We start from the raw sequence: 22,271 nt of genomic DNA, 5'->3' as shown, positions 1-22,271 counted from the left end.
CCAGAGGGATATGAAGTTACATCTGAGAATGGGGACATGCTGGTGTGTAAACTAAATAAATCTTTGTATGGTTTAAAACAATCGGGGAGAAATTGGAACAAGATGTTGCATGATTTTTTAACTAAAAATCAATTTATTCAGAACCCAGTTGATTATTGTGTTTACACAAGGGAAATGAAGGATCAAAAGGTATTCATTTTATTTTGGGTCGATGATATAATAATTGCAGCAAGTGATGACAATGTGATGATTGATGTCAAAGAGATGCTTACAGCAAAATTCAGAATGAAAGACTTAGGCAAATTGAAACATTTCATTGGTATTGATTTTTAACAAGGTGAACATTGTGTGACTATGTCACAAAGGAAATATGTTGACAAAATATTGACTAGATTTGACATGCAGGACTGCAAGCCAAGAACAACACCCTGTGAGGCAAAACTGAACTACACTGACAGCAGTGAGTCATTGGGGGATGTGAGAAGATACAGGGAAGTTGTGGGTAGTCTAATATACTTGACTACTTGTACCAGGCCAGATCTGAGTTTTGTAGTGGGAAAACTTTCACAATATTTTTCTAAACCAACAGAAGAGCAGTGGATCACAGTGAAACATGTGCTGAGATATCTGAAGGGAACCAGGGAAAAATCCTTATGCTATAGGAAATGTGAGGAACTAGGGTTGATAGCATATAGTGATGCAAACTGGGCAGAAGATGCGAGTGACAGACGTAGCACTAGCGGTTAGTCTAAAAAGCAATACACCGTAGCACTTTCAACTTGTGAAGCTGAGTACATGGCTTTAGCGGCAACTCTACAAGAGTGTTTGTATTTGATTCAATTGTTACAATGTATTGATGGATTTCATTACATGCAGCCAAAGATTTACGAGGACAATCAAGGTACAATAGCGTTAGCTAAAAATCCTGTACAGAGACAGAGGTCAAAACATATTGACATAAGATACCACTTTGTAAGATCAACATTACTGTCAATGATGGTAAAGTGATTCTTGAGTATTGTCCAACTGAACAAATGGTTGCCGATGTTATGACAAAACCAGCCAAACAGTTTCAATTGAAGAATTTTGAGGGTTTCATGTTTGGAAAGTAACATACAGTCCAAAGTTTTTTTTTCTCCTTCAAGGGTTCTTTTTTTTTTTTTTGGTTGGTTATTTTTTTTATGTGTACCAATTCACGATCAAGTGGGGGTGTTGAGATGTATTATAAATGATCATTAATTGCCTGTGTATATAAATATATCATTGTCATTGTATGTATATTTATATATACTTTTATACTGAAACCGGATGCCGGATGTGTCAATTGTGTTGACGTGTATATAATGACGTGAAATAAACACACTCGCTATCTCAGCCATGGTCTAAGAAGCAAAGGCATATGTGCTCTCTGAGTCTCTTTATTTCTCCTCCGTCATGTGTCCGGCTAGCTCTGAGTTGTTGTTTGTTTGACGCTATACACGCTAGCTTTGTTCAACATACATGGTTTGTTGCACTCCCTCTGGTGTTGTGGGTGTGGACTTCGTTAACATTAAGGAAGTATTTAGACAGGGTATCTTGGTGGTGTATCGAATCTTGTGGACCAGACCCATTGCAAGATGCTGTACTCTGTCGTCGACCCTAAGCCATTCCAGCCTGTCAAAGTGGGCAGGGGTGAGGTGGGTTCAGGGGGTGAGGCCAAGTAGGAGCCTGACCAGTTTGTTTTGGGAGGTCTGGAGCCTTGTTTTGAGGGCCTTTGAGGTGCTGTGGTACCAAGAGGTGCATGCATAGTCAAAGAAACCTTGTACAAGGGCTCCTGTTAAGGTCTTCAAGGTGTTTTTGTTGACCAGTGAGGAGATCCTGTAAAGGAATCTTGTTCATTGATTGACTTTTTTGATTACGTTGGTGGCCATTTTATCACCGGAAAGATTAGCCTCCAGGATGGAACCTAGGTAGGTAATTTCATCTTTTCGTGTGATAATATTGTCACCCACTCTAACCAAGAAGCCATCTGCCTGGCTGAGATTACTATTTGAACCGAAGAGAATGGATTCAGTTTTTCCCAGGTGTAAGGATAGTTTGTTATCAGCGAGCCAGGTGCAGATTCTACCGAGTTCAGAGCTGAGGGTCTTTTCAACCTGCAGTTTGTTCCTGTCCGAGACCAGCAGTGCTGAGTCATTTGCGAACAGGAACAAGTTGCAGTCACAAGCTGATGTCATGTCGTTTACATATATTAGGAACAGTAAAGGCCCTAGTATGCTTCCTTGTGGAACGCCACAGCTCACTGGGAGGGGGGGGGGGGGGGGGGGGGGCAGTGTTCCGTTCACCTCCACCATCTGTTCTCTCCCCTCCAGGTAGGATTGCATCCAGCTCACTGATGTGCTATCAAAACCAATAGCTTTTAGCTTGTTAACCAGTATGGAGTGGTTCACAGTGTCAAAAGCCTTTTGGAGGTCCAGCATGACCATGCCGCAGTATTTGCCAGCATCCACCTCGTGTTTGATGTGGTCGCTTAAATAGAGGAGGCATGTGTCAGTGGAGTGGGATGTTCTGAAACCAGATTGGAACTTGTACATTAATTTATTAGTGGCAAGATACTTTTCAACCTGTTCATAGACTATTTTTTCCATCACTTTCGAGATGGAGCTTAGAATAGAAATAGGGCGGTAGTTACCGGGTTCTAATTTACTCCCTTTCTTGTGCAGGGGGGTTACTTTGGCCAGTTTAAAATATTGGGGGACCTGTCCCTGTTTGATGGAGAGGTTTACTATGTGGGTGATGATTGGAGCTATGGAAATGGCTGAGTCTCTGAGAAATTTGGGGGGAATATTGTCATGGCCAGTGGCCTTGTGGGGTTGGAGGGCACTCAGTTTTTTAAGTACCTCCTCGGTTGTTACCATTGCCATTTTAAAATCATCTTTACAAACACCTAGGTTTTGATGTGCTCTACACCAAAACGGCCAGAGTGGGAGGGCAGTTTGTTAACCAGCGTTGTTGCGATGTTTGTAAAGAAGATGTTTAAGTAGTTGGCTACATCAAGCTTGTCAGTTTCTGACCACAGCCTAGTTGGTGTATAGTAGTTGCTTATTTGGGCTTGCTTCCACATTTCTTCACATCAAGGAAACCCAGATGAATAGGCATACTATGTAATTCCATGCACAGACATCCATCTGAACATATTTTGTGCCTTTTTTTATTAAAATGTTTAAAAAATATTCAAAATATTTCGATTTATTCTCAATGTGTTTTTAAATAACGGATGTACAACCTCACAATGTGTCGCTGTGAGCTTGTAGATCAGCTATTTTCATTTGTGCTTGTTTTCATAGACCTGGCCACTTGTTTCTCTTGCAAAACTGGCAACACAGCAAGAGAAAGAGGAACTTATGCACACACAAACGCAAAGACTTATGGGCTATATGAAAAATGTGGAGTTTAAGTAACGAGTTTGCAGGCAGAGAACCATGCAGATTGCAGAGATATCCTATCCGTGATGGAAGAGAAGAGAGAATGTTGATGATCCTGCAGCATAATTTTACTACCTCAGAGATCCTTTTGTTACCCCAGCCCAGCCCAATTTGGGCTGGCAAATTCATGACTGGTATATTTGTTTTAGTGCCACAGGCCGTAAAATCATCATCAAAAGGATAATAGAGGGAGCAGGGACTATGGAGTACTATTCATGCGACAGAGATCAATTTTGGACAACAGCTCCCCTTGGCGGTCACTTACTGCCATTGCACAGCAATCAGACACGTGCAGGAACCCCACCAATGTATGTGTGTGTGTGTGTGTGTGTGTGTGTGTGTGTGTGTGTGTGTGTGTGTGTGTGTGTGTGTGTGTGTGTGTGTGTGTGTGTGTGTGTGTGTGCGTGCGTGCGTGCGTGCGTGCGTGCGTAAAACCCGCTCCGCTCGGAGCCATGGATGAATTCGGACATAATGACTGCAACGAATGCCAGAGACAAATGCTCTGAATTTCTAAAATGCAAGTCAAAGCTTGCCAAGCGCTTCAACAGGGGTCTCCAAGCTCAGCTGGACAACCTAAAAACCCAACGAAACAGGCTAAGAAATAATGTTACTGCCATGATCAAATCCGCCAAAAGTAACTTTATTAATAATAAAGCTGAGGAAAACAAAAACAATCCTCGAGAGCTTTGGAAGCTACTCAACAACCAACTAGGCTGTAGTCAGAAACTGAAAACCATGTTTTCAAACATAAACATTAAAGCGAACAACACTCTCATCACTGACAAGCTTGATGTGGCCAACTACTTGAACATCTTCTTTACAAACATAGCAACAACGCTGGTTAACAATCTGCCCTCCCACTCTGGGCTCTTTGGTGTAGAGCACATTAAAACCTTCTACAGAAACCTAGGTGTTTGTAAAGACGATTTTAAATTAGTTATGGTAACAACTGATGAGGTACTTAAGAAACTGAGTGCCCTCCAACCCCACAAGGCCACTGGCCATGACAATATTCCCTCCAAATTTCTCAGAGACTCAGCCATCTCTATAGGTCCAATCATCACCCACATAGTAAACCTCTCCATCAAACAGGGACAGGTCCCCCTAGATTTCAAACTGGCCAAAGTAACCCCCCTGCACAAGAAAGGGAGTAAATTAGACCCCGGCAACTACCGCCCTATTTCTATTCTAAGCTCCATCTCGAAAATGATAAAAAAAATAGTCTATGAACAGGTTGAAAAGTATCTTGCCACTAATAAATTATTGTACGAGTTCCAATCTGGCTTCAGAACATCCCACTCCACTGACACATGCCTTCTCTATTTGAGCGACCACATCAAACAAGAGGTGGACGCTGGCAAATACTGCGGCATGGTCAAGCTGGACCTCCAAAAGGCTTTTGACACCGTGAACCACTCCATACTGGTTAACAAGCTAAAAGCAATTGGTTTCGATAGCACATCAGTGAGCTGGATGCAATCCTACCTGGAGGGGAGAGAACAGATGGTGGAAGTGAACGGAACACTGTCCCCCCCCCCTCCCAGTGAGCTGTGGCGTTCCACAAGAAAGCATACTAGGGCCTCTACTGTTCCTAAATATATGTAAACGACATGACTTCAGCTTGTGACTGCAACTTGTTCCTGTTCGCAGATGACTCGGCACTGCTGGTCTCGGACAGGGACAAACTGCAGGTTGAAAATGCCCTCAGCTCTGAACTCGGTAGAATCTGCACCTGGCTCGCTGATAACAAACTATCTTTCCACCTGGGAAAAACTGAATCCATTCTCTTTGGATCTAATAGTAATCTCAGCAAGGCAAATGGCTTCTTGGTTAGAGTGGGTGACAATGTTATCACACGTAAAGATGAAATTACCTACCTAGGTTCCATCCTGGAGGCTAATCTTTCCGGTGATAAAATGGCCACCAACGTAATCAAAAAAGTCAACCAAAGAACAAGATTCCTTTACAGGATCTCCTCACTGGTTGACAAAAACACCTTGAAGACCTTAACAGGAGCCCTTGTACAAGGCTTCTTTGACTATGCATGCACCTCCTGGTACCACAGCACCTCAAAGGCCCTTAAAACTAGGCTCCAGACCTCCCAAAACAAACTGGTCAGGCTCCTACTTGGCCTCACCCCCCGAACCCACCTCACCCCTGCCCACTTTGACAGACTGGCATGGCTTAGGGTCGGCGACAGAGTACAGCATCTTGCAATGGGTCTGGTCCACAAGATTCGATACTCCACCAAGATACCCATGTACCTGTGTAGATACTTCCTTAATGTTAACGAAGTCCACACCCACAACACCAGAGGGAGTGCAACGAACCATGTTCAACCCAGATTCGGCACAAACAAGGGACTAAATTATTTTCGCTCCTATGCCACCAAAATGTGGAACGCCCTACCAACAGTCATTAAGACATGAGAATCCCTTGACTCCTTCAAAACCGCTCTCAAAGGGCACCTACGGATGGCTGAAATTCAAAACTGGCCCCCGTAAAATCTGAATTGAGTTTGAGTTTGTGCTTGAAATGTACTGTAATTCTGCAAACTGTTAATAAAATTTTCAATCAATCAATCAATGTTTTGTGTATAGTTTTATTTTCGGATTAGGAGCTCAGAGTTTGACGTTAATCTCTCAGTGTGTTGGGGCTAATTTACATTTATACTAGGCATACATTTATCATCATCATCATCACCTTTATTTATACTCGGAAATACAGTTGAGGGCAAGCCCTCATTTTCAATGTAGCTGAGGTTACAATTCACAAATACAGTCAAAACAATACATCAACACATTATAAATCAGGATAAATTACAAAGGAACTTAAATGCAGAACAACCAGTACAATAAATCAATTGAAACAGGAGCAATCACGGTGAAAAATGTTCTGGGGCATTCCTTTGAACTGACCGAAGGATGGCAGGGAGCTCAGTTTTAAGGAATTTTGAAGTTCATTCCACGAGGTTGGGCCAGACAGAAAATAATTCAATAATAGCTTTTTTACTGGAATTTGGAAAACAGAATTTATCGCTATACAGAAAACCTAGTTTTTGTCTAAGTTTGGAGACAAGATCAACAATATGAAATTTAAAAGAAAGTTTATCGTCAAGCCAGATGCCAAGATATTTATATTCAGAGACCCTCTCAATCGTGGAGCGAGTCAATATTCATAGCTCTAGAAAACAGCATACATTTAGTTTTACTTGCATTTAAACGAGTCTTAGCTCAACCAGGGCATCCTGGAGAGTATTAAATGCAAGCTGCAGATTCTTAACGACAACCTCAACAGAATTGACAACACAATATAAAACTGTGTCGCTCGCGTTTATGACTGTCACTCTCCTAAAATAACATCAAAAAATGTATTAATTACTTAAGTAATTAATACATTTTTTGTGACCAACTTTGTATAGGCCTATATATTTTTTAAAGAAACCCCTCAACAGACCCCTGGGTTCGCACAGACATTACAGGGAAGAGAAGGGAAGAGAAAACCATGATGTCAAAGGCCTTATCCCTAAACATCTTTGGCTTTTTTACTATTTTGAAAAACATATTAAAATTGCTCAACTAGCTGATCTACATCAATATGTTGTGAGCTTGCTATTTAAACTATCAAAAATGTTTTGCAAAATAGTAAAAATCACACCGTGTGAAGTGTTCTTATTATCGTACATCATCATGACATAACATTTGCTCAGACACTATGACAAATTGTCCATTCATTGCTGCTGTCAAAATCTGCATTTAAGCTCCTTTGTAATTGTCTCCACCAGGCCGAAGGCATGGGGAGAGAGTATGTTTTGCACTCCGTCCGTGTGTGTGTGTGTCCGTCCGTCCGTGTGTGTGTGTGTCCGTCCGTCCGTCCTTCCTTCCGTCCGTCTGTGTACAGCTAATCTCCGGCACCGTTAACCCGGCAGATGCCAAACTTTGCACACACACTCCCTGGATGCCAACGATGAACCTCTGCCCCACATTTTCCAGAACGGCCTGTTATAGCGCCACCATGAGGCAGCTTTTCACATTTATTACCTAAAACTGCACCAATCTGCGTGAAACGTTGCATGCACACTCCCTAGAGGCCAAGGACAAACCTTTGACCTGCATTTTCCGCATCTGCCTTTTATAGCGCCACCAGGAGGCCGACTTTTGTAAAACACATTTTTGGATATTACTCCTCCAGATTCTGTCCAAAAATCTCACAAAACGTTACACAGTATCTCTATGGTCATGTGCTCAAGTCGGATCTGTCTGATATTTCATATTCCATCCTAATTGGCTATAATTGGCTTTCACAGTTTGCAAGATTGCCCCGTTTTGAACAATAGCCTCAAATCATGAACGCAGCATGCAATTTACGTGAAATCTTTCACACATTTTCTTACTAGGCTGAGGAATATATCCCCTTTTCACATTGGCCTGTTATAGTGCCACCAACAGGTTGATTTTTGCAAAACACATTTTTGGAACAAAATGCCTCAAATCATCCAATTGCCATTCAAAGGCTACAGAAATACATGATCTCTGTAGTCATGTGATCAAGACGAGTCTGTTGGATTTCTCAGATTGTACACTGATTGGCTAACATTGCCTTCCAAAGTTTTCAGGAGTGGCCCGTTTTGTACAAAATGCTGCACATGTCCTGCTCATCCAGAATTCTATCCTCAAAATCCACAAAATGAAGAAAATTGTTGCAAAAACAAATAAAAAAAAACATCCTCCTAAACATTTTGCCAAACATCACACACACTCCTATCCTCCTGGTGGAGACCTGTGCCTGGAAGGGCACTTTTTCTAGTTTATCCTGATTTATAATGTTGTGTTTGATGTATTGTTTTTGACTGTATTTGTGTATTGTAACCTCGGCTACATTAAAAATGAGGGCTTGCCCTCAACTGTATTTCCGAGTATAAATAAAGGTGATGATGATGATGATGATGATGATGATGATGAAAATGCAATCAAATAACACTTTTTGTTTGAAATGGACACTTGTGCTTTCTAAGGTGTGTTTTGGGGCCCTAAAGCCCTAACCACACCAAAGGGTCAAGACGGTTTTAGCGTTGTCCCTGCGGTGTGATATGTCTTGTTGCACGTTGACCCACGTTGACCCTAGTGATTCAACGCATGGAATTCAATGGCCCAAACCACACCAAAGGGTCAAGACGGTTTTAACGTTAACTCCTTGCAACCTTTTGGACCCAAGCAGTTGCATGGTGACCCTTTGGTGTGGTTAGGGCTTAAGGATGAATACAAAATGAATATCAACATCCTAATACTATAGAAATTGACTGACAAACTGCTTTTTCTTTTACCAAAGCTATGAAAGCACTGCTGGATTCATAACTCCACTCCACCCCATAAACACGCATACACACACACGCCCTCGTGCACACAATCTCGCACGTTACGCACGCATAATTCTAATAGCAATTTAAATTGATATCAATACTGATGACTTCTACAGAAGTAGAACTTATGAATGCATAATTAAGGGGATTGATACCACATTCAGTTCTTAACAATCAGCAACTGGCAAAGTGAAGTCTGAATGATAAGGAAACAGATCAGGCAGAGTTCAGTTGGCTTTGGGGCAGGGACCCCTTGCTAGCCAAGAGTACTCCACAAACAAGTACACACACACGCACACACGCGCGCGCACACACACACACACACACACACACACACACACACACACACACACACACACACACACACACACACACACACACACACACACACACACACTGCAGAGATGTGGGTGGTTTTTGTGGAGTTCTTAGAGAAGAAAAGGCAGATGTTTTTGTGATATAGGTCATGGTTTCAGCAGCCAAAAAGGAGACGTAACTGAACTCGGAAGTGTGCATGCACGCACACACGCATACATTTCAAAAGAAATTCCGTTACATCAAACTTTCATCATATGAAATGATAAAGTGGACTGCACATTTCATCACATACACATGCACACGCACACGCACGCGCACACGCACGCATGCACGCACGCACGCACACACGCACGCACACACACGCACACACACACACACACACACACACACACACACACACACACACACACACACACACACACACACACACACACACACACACACACACACAAACACAAACACAAACACACTAGATTTACTTGAGTTACATACTTAAATTGTCTTGTACATCTTTTGAGTATACTTTAACTTTACTTGTATTTGCAGTAACTTGGCTTTCACTCCACTTTCAATTTCAAAGACAAATATAGCTGCAAGCAGCGATAAGGCGGGACCAAACAGGACGGCAATAAGTAATAAGAACAATATGCAGTCAGTTTTGATTGGGGGGGTTCTTGAAGACTCATACACTGACTTGGCAGTGCCCAGATCCGAACCCATGACCTTGTGGACCAAAGGCAAGAGCTCTATCAACTGAGCTATCTGGACACAATCAGTTGTAAACAGCTAAATGTGCCTGTTTTTGTCACGGTCTGTTTGTCCACAGACCGTGTCCCAACTTCAGCCACTCCCACATTCCATTCCATCTCTCAATCCTTGTCTCACACCTGCTCACACTCCCTCATCAGCCCAACAGTGCCATGCCCCTTTCACACCTGAGAACATTTCCCCAATCAACTCACCTCCTATAAGACTGGACTCATTTCACACTGTCAGGTTATACCTTGTCACCCTTGTTTTTGGACATCCTGCTTTACTACACAGTAAGCCTTGTATTTGTTGGACTGCTGCTGTTCTGCCTGCATTCTGCTCTGTAGATTAGCATGTTTGGACTACTGTTCTCCTGCCTGGTTGTTACTGTAAGATTAGCCTATTTTCTGTTATTAAATTCTTAAATCTACTCTGTCTACTGTGGCTTTGCATCCTGGGTTAAATCTAAACCTCACTCCTGACAGTATAACCTGACCATTAATAATGAACCCAGCAGAGCTACTGTGTTTTCAGAGGAGGGTTACAGATTTTGAGAATGTGTAGGCTCGGCTCATGGCCTCTCCACCTAACCAGTGTTTTGCACTCCAAGAGGAGATTGAAACACAGCAGTTGTGGTTTAAGGAGAGACCGTGGGTTAGTCATTTTGTCCCCCACCTGGATGTTATTCGTGGGAGGCTTAAAGACTTTTTAGCCACCAGCTCGCTTCCCAGTGCTTCCCAGCCAGTTTCTCAAACTGGCTTGGAATGGTGAGCCTGCAGCCCACCAAAGCTGTTGCTGACCAGCAGAATATCGAGTACATTGACTTGCTTAGCTATTTTGGCAGAAAGGCAAAAATGTAATCATTTGCTGAACCACTTCATTCCCCGGATCCTTATTTGGGCACACGCCTGGCTCTGGGAGGTCCCAGTAGTGCCAACAAACGGGGCAAAGTCTCTCGGGGTCGCCAAGCCACCAAGCCCACCCGGCCAGCCATCTCAAGCCTGCTGTCAGCTCCTACCCAGAGACCACCAGTGTCTGCAGCTCCCCCTGCAGGCCTGCCTCCCGTGTCGGCAGTTCCGCCTCCAGTGTCTGCAGTTTCACCTGCAGCACCGCCTCCTGTGTCTGCAGTCCCGTCTGCAGCTCCGTCTCCTCCGCCTGCAGCTCCGTCTCCTCCGTCTGCAGCTCTGCTTGCAGCACCTCCGGCATCGCCTCTGCCTGCAGCACCTCCGGCATCGCCTCTGCCTGCAGCACCTCCGGCATCGCCTCTGCCTGCAGCACCTCCGGCATCGCCTCTGCCTGCAGCACCACCGGCATCGCCTCTGCCTGCAGCACCTCCGGCATCGCCTCTGCCTGCAGCACCTCCGGCATCGCCTCTGCCTGCAGCACCTCCGGCATCGCCTCTGCCTGCAGCACCTCGCCTCTGCCTGCAGCACCTCCGGCATCGCCTCTGCCTGCAGCACCACCGGCATCGCCTCTGCCTGCAGCACCTCCGGCATCGCCTCTGCCTGCAGCACCACCGGCATCGCCTCTGCCTGCAGCACCTCCGGCATCGCCTCTGCCTGCAGCACCTCCGGCATCGCCTCTGCCTGCAGCACCTCGCCTCTGCCTGCAGCACCTCCGGCATCGCCTCTGCCTGCAGCATCCTCTGGGGTCCCGTCTCCTGAGTCTGCAGCGTCCTCGTCTCCTAAGTCTGCAGCGTCTTCTGGGGTCCCATCTCCGGAGTCTGAAGCATCCTCGTCTCCTGCAGCCCCGTCTCCTGAGCCTCCAGGCCGTCCGCCGGATGACATCGCTGCTTTGTCTCGGCCTCCCGGCCGTCCACCGGATGACATCGCCACCTCGTCTCGGCCATCCACCCGACAACGTCTTGACCGTCTCGTCTCGGCCTCCCGGCCGTCCACCCGACAACGTCTTGTCTGCCTCGTCTCGGCCTTCCGGCCGTCCACTCGACGACGTCTTGACCGCCTCGTCTCCTCCAGAGGTTACAATACACAAATACAGTCAGAAACAATACATCAAACACAACATTATAAATCAGGATAAATTACAAAGGAACTTAAATGCAGATTTTGACAGCAGCAATGAATGGACAATTTGTCATAGTGTCTGAGCAAATGTTACGGCCAGCGTGGTGGGACGTTTCACACACTCACTGTCAGGTTATACCTTGTCACCCTTGTGTTTGGTCTCGCTTGTTCTTGGACTCTGCGGTTTTGGACATCCTGCTTTACTGCCTGCATTTCTACACAGTAAGCCTTGTATTTGTTGGACTGCTGCTGTTCTGCCTGCATTCTGCTCTGTATATTAGCATGTTTGGACTACTGTTCTCCTGCCTGGTTGTTACTGTAAGATTTGCCTATTTTGTGTTATTAAATTCTTAAATCTACTCTGTCTACTGTGGCTTTGCATCCTGGGTTCAATCTAAACCTCACTCCTGACAGTTTTAATAACAATCATGTGTGTCCTGGTTTTGGGTATCATCTCCCAAAATAGATCTCCCAAAATAAAAGTGCCAGTTTTTAATAACAATCATGTGTGTCCTGGTTTTGGGTATCATTTCCCAAAATAGATAGTTTTTTAGATGGTCTGCACAGCGGACAGGTGTTAATTATGTGTTTGGCAGACTGTTCAGGCTCACCACATTCATATACTGCATTCTTTAGATATTGTTCTATGAACACTGTAATAGAATAGAAGCAACACAGCACAGGTGTAGTGAAATGAAAAATAATTGTTTCACACTTTTAGACCACATCTGTGGTCATCATAATGCATACCTGACAATTTTTTCATTTTTGTGTATTTTTACATAAAAATTCCACAAAGATCGAATTTTAATTACTTCCTGAAAACTAAAACGTACTGCGTGATGACGTGTCGAGGCCCACATAAATAAAAGCCAATAAAAATGAAGCTCACCCATTTGAGTCCCACTGCTGCATCATCCTCCAAACACAGCTGGTTTTGATTACAAACTACTCCGTTTACCGTTTTTAATCCCATTCATGATGACATCCAGACAGTGTATTACATTACAGATTGGCTTTGTATACATTTTTGTATTCATAAAAAAAACTGCATGAACAATTACTAAAGCTGTCATTTGCTGTAATTAGAGTACAATTAACACCACACCATCAATTCCCATGACTTCCAGCACTCAAGCCAAAGCCATGCTAGTCATACACTGCCCAGATTTTAACCTATGATCTTGTGGTCCAAAGGCAAGAGCTCTACCAACTGAGCTATCTGGACACAATAAGTTGTTCCATTGTAAACAGTTTAATCTTTCAGTGTTTTTGATAACAATTATGTGTCCTGGTTTTGGGGATCATCATCCATTTGTACAGTGTGTTTTCTGTTAATTCTTGCAAATACAAACTTATCTTCAACTGGGATTTCAGATAATGGTCCATAGATTTTGTGTACAACGTTTCACGCAAATCGCTCAAAGATCCAGGCAGAAAATCAGGTATAAGCATTTTTCAAACTGCTGAAAATGGTGGAATGTCTGAGGGCGGAGCCTACTGGTCAAAGTGACAGATGTGTTCCCCATGAGTCAAAGAACATGTGGAAACAAGTGCCATGACTTTTGGCCAAATGAGGCATGAGTTATGCCTGTTCAAAGGTTTCATTTAAAATAAATTGTTATAGCGCTCCCCTTTGGCCAATTGGAGTAAGGCTGGTTTCAGTGCTATTTGGAATGACCCTCTACTATACTGTAAAGTTTCATAAGCATATGACGCTGCATGTACATGTATTATTGACAAAAGAAGAATTTTCACAAAACAGCAATTTTCATTGGCTCATAAAACCTTCATTTTTTTCACTTAAAAGAAAGTACTATAGATTCCCTTGTCCGTATAGGTCCAAAGTTCACGTGTAGAACTTTTCGCGCATTTTGATCAAAGATCCTGGGAGGAGATGCCTTTTAACTGATTTTCATATAATTCAAAATGGCAGGTGATCTAGAGGTTAGATGTCAAAAGTAAGAGCAAGATACTCGTTCGGCATAATGAGACGCATATGTGTGTCGAAGTGCCACCCTTTGGCCAATGGTCATGGGCTTCGCATCATCACCGTTTGGCATGGCCCTGTACCATGTTGCAGAGTTTCGCGAAAACCGACTGCACGGTTCAGCCAGAACTGCTATTTTGGCGGAAGGAGAAGAAGAAAAAAACAGACAAAAACAATAAGGTACTGCTTGGTCCTTTAAAACACCCGATGTAGTATGGAATTATGAATCCACCCATCGAATGCACAGGAATTAAACAATACGGGCTTTCAGGACTGCTTGGTCCCTTAAATATTCTACTTTTGACTCCTATGCCTAAATGCCATGGTTGTAGAGTGACCCCTTGTGTCATTAATACACTTGTGCAGGAGGGAGGATGTTGTTACAAAGCATGCCGGGAGAAAGGTTTGAATTTCGACTAATTAAAATAATAATACTAATTGAATGATTTGGCAATTTTCTTTGGGTCATGTGAAAAACTGCACTCTCTGAGTTGGTTTGGAAATGTTATGTAGCCTATTTGAAAAGTTTTTCATTATAATCATTTAGCCTACCTGCCAACAACCTAACATGCACTATAAGTTCACAAATTGCACCTTAATACTTATACATTTCCCTTCAAAGCTTAAAAAAATAACAATAATAAAAGTTACACGCACACGCACGCACACACACACACACACACACACACACACGCACACACAGAGTCGGTGGCCACAGTGGCCAGCTGGTGCCTCGTCGTGTCGACAACAGTCTGTTTTCAATGAATTCCCAAATGATAGCGGGGGGGACGATTGGCGTGAGAATAGCCGATCCGCAAGCCCACTAGTGCCCACAACGCGTCGCGGTCGCGACGCGTTGTGGGCTTGTGGATCGGCTATTCTCGGGGCGCGACACCGGCGTACGACAAGAAAGTGAGCCCGCTTTGCTGCTGACGAAGGCGGGCTGAGAGCAGCAGCAGCACAAGGGGAATCACTCCAGTGTCAGCCAGGCAACCAGTCAGAGGAGAGAGAAGAAGGATTATATTAAAGGCTGCGTTGACAACAGCAAGCAAGTGTGTATGAATGAGTCTGTGCAACATTTTAGCCAAAAGTAAGTTTACATCGCGGGAGGAAATAATTCCATTCAAGGGGTTTATTTATTTATGTAATGTTTTTGAGAGAGGAGAGGCGAGGGGAGAGATCGAGCCGAGGTCAGGCTTATTATTTTAAGGTGACGCGCTACGTGGATACTTGTTGCGGGCAGCCAGTGACTGACTGTGTCATCTTCTTGCATTGCACACACACACACACTTGTTGGATTATTATTACGTTACGCTATATTAGACTAAAATGTCCCACCTTCCCACCTCATACAAATGACAAATCTTTGATTACATTTTCCCATGCTGATCGCAGGTGACCATGGATATCCGTGGGGTTTAAGACCAGGGGGATTTGAGCCCAGAGAGGAGGAACATATAATCTTTGATATTGAATTGAAGTTGGACACTGGACAGTAATCAAAGTGCCACATTTCATTTTCATACCATGGACTACGGTGAAGTCTCCATCACGGCCACCAAACCTCCCATAGGGTAAGTTTTCCCTCTAAACGTAAAAAAAAAAAAAAAAACTATTCAGGCTTAATAATAACCTAATAACAATAACATTTGCAAAGGCAAGGCCAGTTTATTTGTATAGTATGGCACATTTCAACAACAAGGGAATTCAATATGCTGTACACAAAACATTAAGCAAAGTGAACACAAGTTAAGTTACACTTTTAATAGCTGTGCCTTGTACTGCAGTTTATCTGTAGGCCAAGTTGGCCAACCTGATTCCCTGAGTGTCAGGCTACCACTTTGTTTGTTTGTTTGTTTGTTTGTTTGTTTGTTTATTTATTTATTTATTTACTTACTTACTTACTTACTTACTTACTTACTTACTTACTTACTTACTTACCTACCTACCTACCTACCTACCTACCTACCTACCTACCTACCTACCTATCTGTACTTACAAATACATAGCTATATTTGTCCACACACAAAAATAACATTAACAGCAGTGGTCAGTCAAACAGATTTTCTGTCCAGGCAGTGAGTCAAACAACAGAGAGAATTCCAGATTGGTTAACCTGTATGTGCTGCACTGACCTAACACAGTCTCAGTTTTGTCATACACAAACAGTGAGCACAGTAAGCAAAAACATTTTAGGAGGGTAAGCTAGCCAACAGGCTGGTCCGTTACTAAACTTGCTGGTTGAATAACAACAACAACAACAACTGTGGCTACTCTCCACAAAAGTGCCTTTTGTTTTGTTTCGTTTGGGGCTCATGGCTCACGCTGCTAACTGCATTTGGACCGTCTTCTTTGATTAGCCGTTAACCCATCACTTGATTCACATTGTGCTAGGACAATTCCCAGTGTTCATGTCAAAGAGTGTATAACCAAATGGACTCTCAAGAGTTACAAAAGGATAAAGTGACAATGAGTGATATGAGTTTATACTGCATAGATGGCTTTGCAACTCCATATTCTGTACCTGCATGGAGACGACTCAGCAAGGGATATGACACCCATTTTGTTTGCACCCTTTCTTTTATTTGCATCCTCTGTGATAACTGTAGACCGTAAGAAGAGTAGCTTAGTAGATATGAGGGAAACAACACTTTCACTGTATAATACAACCTCTAGCAATACATATAACATGACATGATTTATTGTACTTGAACTGCAGTATACAGTAGTATGTTGTTGGTTATGAAGACCAGTATTTAGAGTTCTATAATCTGGTCATCATTGTATGTTTACAATGGATGGAAAGTAAGTCCGTAGTCCTACAGGTCATCAAGCCACCAATATTATGATGCTTTTTCAGGACATGCACTTGCCCTCTATATATGCAAGCAAACGGCATGAGAAGTGAACTCACTAAAACAATGACAACTTGCTCTTTTACCCCAATGTTTTTAATGTAGAAGTTACAAAATCATCTCATGTCTAAGTGTAAACAGATCACCCAAAGTTATCCTTTGTAGTATGGTATACGGCTATATATGTTACAGTGCTACAGAAAGTCATGTCTCTTTCCCACGCACTTATCCTTGACCAGCCATAGATCTGCACTACTTAAAGGCTGCTGCTTTCATACTATCTGCAACATGCAAGAGAGCACATGATAAATATACTAGTTATTTAAAGACACCAGTTGCTGAACACTCCCCCTGCAATCTTCACTCTCTCTCTGCCCCCCTCTCTTGTCTGTCTCTATCTCTCTAGCTCTCTGTTTCTCTCTCTCTCTGTGTCTGTCACTCTAGTCTGAAGCTCATTGTTGTCATAAGTCAGTTGTACATCCTCATTAGAGCAGCACAGTAACCTGGCTTACTTAGCTGAATCTTGTACAAATACAGAGAGCACATGCATTGTTCATTGGACCATTAATATCACATTCATAACAATTATTATACAGTATATTTCTTTCCAGAAATGTTTTTCATTCAGTCCTCAATGAAACAAAATAGAGAAAGAAGTAAGAACAATAGTATTGAATAAAGGCCAGTATATTGCCCCACTTTGTGAGCCTTATTTTAGGACGTTATTATTTTGTCTGTTGTTCCCCAGAGATTGTACTGTTACTACTGTATATCACCTCTCTGTGTGTAGAATATACTGCTAAAAGTTTGTCCCAGCATTTGTTGTAAAGAACAGGTGCGGTACAACTAGAGTCATTAGAGCTGTACCATGTGAAGTCGGATGAGTGGGAGTTTGAAATGCTTTATTTACACGTGTGGCTGGGAGGTTACTGTATAGGCTATATTTTTGCTACTTTAATTGGAGTACTATTGTTGTATTATTAATTGCATGGATTTGCATCCATTGCAAATTAAATTGACTTACAGCAACTAGTGCAGTGAGAACAGAAACCTGGATCTTTGGAAAACAATGGGAAATATGAAGGGTATTTTACTTTACTCATTCTTGTCTAACCTTTTCATTATCTATTGCATTTCTATTTAAGTTTTTACTACAACCAAATGCGTAGGTGAGCTGAAGAATTAAGGTTTGTTCACTCTGACCTTTTCATTAAGTAGTCAAGGAGAGGGGGGGGGGGGGGGGGGGGAGCTGAAGAAAGGTTCTTCTTAACCAGATGTACTGCAATAGAGACAGCCACTGGCTTTTAGGATAAATTACAAAGTGGACTGGCCACAGTGTCACTTTGGCATGGAGGCCAAAGCAGTGTTTCATCCTGTAAGTGTGTGACATTTCTGTCCATATAAATCACCATGACAACTCCCATTGTGCTGCGGATTCTCTCTTCCGTCATCAAGCAGGGAGTCACTTCTTTATTACATAGCCTGCTTACAGTGAAACACACAGCTCATATAAGCACACACACACACACACACACTCACTCACTCACTCACTCACTCACTCACTCACTCACTCACTCACTCACTCACTCACTCACTCACTCACTCACACATGCACGCACGGTCACGCACACACACACACACACACACACACATACACACACACACACACACACACACACACACACACACACCCACACACACACACACACACACACACACACACACACCCACGCACACGCACACAATGTACACAGGCACACAGCAAATACTCACACACGCACATGTGCGTACGCAAGGCAAGCACACAAAAACAGATGGACCGACAGGCTGGATCAAAAAAGAGACGGCACTTTGAAAGAAAATGAAACACAGTTGTATCTGAATAATAAATTCTTTGAAGTCCAAGCTGGCAGCCAGTAGATTCATCTTTCTGTGTACATGTGTGATCTTGGAAGGTGTGTGTGTGTGTGTGTGTGTGTGTGTGTGTGTGTGTGTGTGCGTGCGTGCGTGCGTGCGTGCGTGCGTGCGTGCGTGCGTGCGTGCGTGCGTGCGTGCGTGCGTGCGTGGGTGCATAGTATTGGAGAAGTAGACTAAGTGAAGGCTTACCTCCTAGCTTTTAGTTTTGCCAGACTGTAATTAAGGACTGACACAACAGCCGGCATGTTTGCTACCTCAGACAAAATGACTGTTTGTTCCACTAGGCAACAGCAACACTGATGGCAGAACTAGTCCACACACACTGCATGTTATTACAATTAATTGAGTTAATTGTAACTGCCTTAACAGTTGCTAAGAACCACATTAGCTTACTTTATGGACGCAAATAAAATAAATGGTATGGGAACACAAAAACGTATTAGCGAGACTGACACATATTTAAATAAGTGTATTAGCATTGTTATGATACGTGTCTCCCAACTGTCAAGGACAGCAGCTTTTCCATTCATTTCAGTCATTTGAGAGACTCAGCTGCACTAAGGTGAAAATAATATTAGTAGAAATATATCATGTCAATATAGTCTAGAAAGTATTTTCTTGGTATTGAATATGCCATGTCATGGATGGTCTGAGCCATTAGAATTACATAAAACATTTTATAAAGAGTCATATTTTGGATATTGTTGTGATATTATTATTATTATTATTATTATTATTATTATTATTATTATTATTATTATTATTATTATTATTATTATTATTATTATTATTATTAATGTTCTTCTGGTTTTAAAGGCAGTATAGCAGGGGTTCTCAAAGTTGGGTCTACATTACTGTAGTAAAGTCATGTTAGTTTACCCACATACTGTAGCTGTTATATAGGCATTATTGATATATAAAATCTCATTGTGTGAATATTTTAACAAAGCACCAATAGACATTCCCACAAGTAATTGGTCAATATCAATAATTGTCCATATCGCCAAGTCCTAAATCACAGTATAAATGTATAATCTTACTACAGCCTTACTACTAACAGTATATCATCTTCCATCTTCCTTCCAGCCATTATATACTCCAAAGATTATTTAAAAGGCAAAAGCTTACTCACTTCTTAAATGTTTAAAATGGTGTTTGTAGGTCAAGTTAATCTTAAAGTCTAAATGTAGTCCATTGCATCCCTAATGAACGGAGATGCTCTGGCATTGAAATGTTGCATTCCTTTTTTTTCATTCTTCAAAGAGCTTTACAGACTTTTTTTTTTACAAGTTCTCATGACTCATGACTCTAATGAAGACGCAGTAGCGATGAAATGCGGTGAGTTTTATTTGCCCACATAAAAGGACTTGATTGTATCCGTGTGCTCCAGAACTTGGTTGATTATCCACCAACGCCCTCTTAGACGCCTTTAATGTATTTATCCTCACTCCACCTGCCTGAATTCACACTCTCAAGTCACAGAAATTGCTCATGATTCTGATGTTTCTACATCAGTCGATAAAGTGTTTAATCAAATACAATGAGACCTAATCAGTTCTTTGATATACTGATTTGTGTTGAACATCCACCTGGTGTTAGGCATGTCAGTTTATTTACTTCTACATGCATCTGCTTTTTATTTTTATTTGTTTCATTTTATTTTGCACTGTCCTTGCCTATGTTTGAAACCAACTCTGCTGAAGGCCAAGTCCACACTAACAAGATAAATTAAACCAACAAATAACAACCTTGTGACCTCATTCAGAAAACAGCACAAGATAGCCTCGTCCTTGAATCACTTCTTCGTGAAGTGCATATATGCATGAAGAACTGCATACATGCTTGCCTGACCCTGGGTGTTAACATGGAGGCAATTAACAGATCCATTAGCCAGTGAGTGGATACAACGTTTTAGTAGTATATTATGAATACATATCTGTCAGCTTAGCTAATACAGTTTCTTAAAATACTTTCAGAGATTAGGCTACTGTAAAATAATGTTATCCTTCTGCACCAACCCTTTCCTGCCGGGGTCCCAAATGATGGGAGATTACGAGACAGACACAGATGCGGCCTTCCCACCCAGTGCTTCAAAGACACACCCTGCTCCATGTTTGCTGTATTTAGGTCCAGACCACAGGCTTTCAGGGTTTGTGTGGTCGCTCTATAGCTAAACTCTGCTGACTAAAGGACTTCCCTCCTGTTTTTCCATTTCCTTAGAGACTATTTGTATTTAGTGTACAAATTCCATTTTTAGGACAACCATTATACCCTCACATCTGGATTATTGAGGTTTTGATGTTTTAAATATGTCAATTTGTTTTGTTTTGTGATATTTGTATTTAACTCATGGAGCGTGGTGGCAGTCTCTAAGGTGGGCATTATTGGTGAGTGCCCATCCCTACATTTTAAATATAGTGTGGGTGTTTGTAGATGAAATTCTTCCATGAGCTCTATAAACGCCCAACTGAGTGTATATTTGTTCAAAGTACACATTGACTGAATGTCCTAGAAATAAATTCAGTCGCTGTAAACCTGCCTAACCTTTGTTCATTTTATGTGGTTGAAAGAGGTGTTAGTTTATGGTAGGTACAATATAATATGCTGCAGCTGTTAAACTTTGTTCCACATACATCCACAGTTTAGGTTTTATCTTTAAAGCTATACTTGTTGAATGTCCAGTAATAGCTGACATGAAGCACTAAGTAGACTTGAAGTTCTCTTCACTATGAAGTGCTATGATTGCCAGTATAGTAATATTACTAATATAGTATTCATCATTAGTGGGTTGAATATCTAGCAAGATGTTTGAGGAGTTTTCAAATATACTGTGTATACAGTATACCTTCAAATGTAGGTTTGTTTCAGCAGATTTCATATCATTTGAACCGACTTTATGTAGCATGCACTGTACAGTACAGTGTATCTGTCTGGGCACTTGTTATGCAGCTGGTCTGGGCGGCTCAGTCCTATTTGTGGAAACCTGCTGTCAGATGGTAGTCACCATGGAATGTGGGTTTGTGTGAGAGGAAGACATGTAGGCATTACAGAAGATAGGGATTACTCTCGCTCCCATTGCTGTACGTAGCAGTACATAGGACCGCTGATAGGGAAAGGTCTCTTTGTACATTTCATATTTGAGGTGTCCTCAGACCCCATTTTGAGAATGAGAACGACTGTTGTATTACTGTAGCCCCTGAAACTATTCCTGAAAAGGCTGAGGAAACGGATAGTGAGATATTTCATGTCTAATCTAGCAATACAACTTTTCAGCTTTCTTTCCCCCAGCACTCTTATTCTGAGGGCAAATATTCTGCAAAAAATATCAAATCTCACAATGTGACACCTTGTGTTGTGAGTTTTATTTGCAAGAGGACATTGTACAGTAAAAAAAGGAGCACCAAACTGCGTAGATCCCTGGTATAGAACCCTATGGGAACTACAGTAGCCTATTGGGCTTAAGACAGTGATTAACTCTGAAAGTGTAAAAAACAAAAACAAACAAGTAATACCCTTATTGCGTCATTACTGTACTGTATAAGACCCTCTGATTTAAATTTAAACTCAGGGATTTGCAGCATATGTGCACTTCTA

At 42.2% G+C, this 22,271-nt stretch overlaps 1 protein-coding gene across 1 annotated transcript in view; it reads left to right on the top strand.

Moving 5' to 3' along the window:
* The first annotated feature begins 14,868 nt into the window (after positions 1–14,868).
* The window catches only part of cobl (cordon-bleu WH2 repeat protein), a 96,689-nt gene continuing 89,286 nt past the window's right edge, over positions 14,869–22,271 (top strand). The window contains exons 1-2 of the mRNA XM_079503691.1: positions 14,869–14,995; positions 15,301–15,479. Of these exons, the coding sequence (XP_079359817.1) occupies positions 15,433–15,479 (47 nt within the window). The 5' untranslated portion in view covers positions 14,869–14,995; positions 15,301–15,432. The remainder of the gene's footprint in view (positions 14,996–15,300; positions 15,480–22,271) is intronic.

The sequence above is a fragment of the Electrona antarctica genome, assembly GCF_951216825.1.
Source record: "Electrona antarctica genome assembly, chromosome: 6".
Taxonomy (NCBI): Eukaryota; Metazoa; Chordata; class Actinopteri; order Myctophiformes; family Myctophidae; genus Electrona; species Electrona antarctica.
Note: the sequence above shows the minus strand (reverse complement) of the source record. Positions and strands in the feature narration are given on the sequence as shown.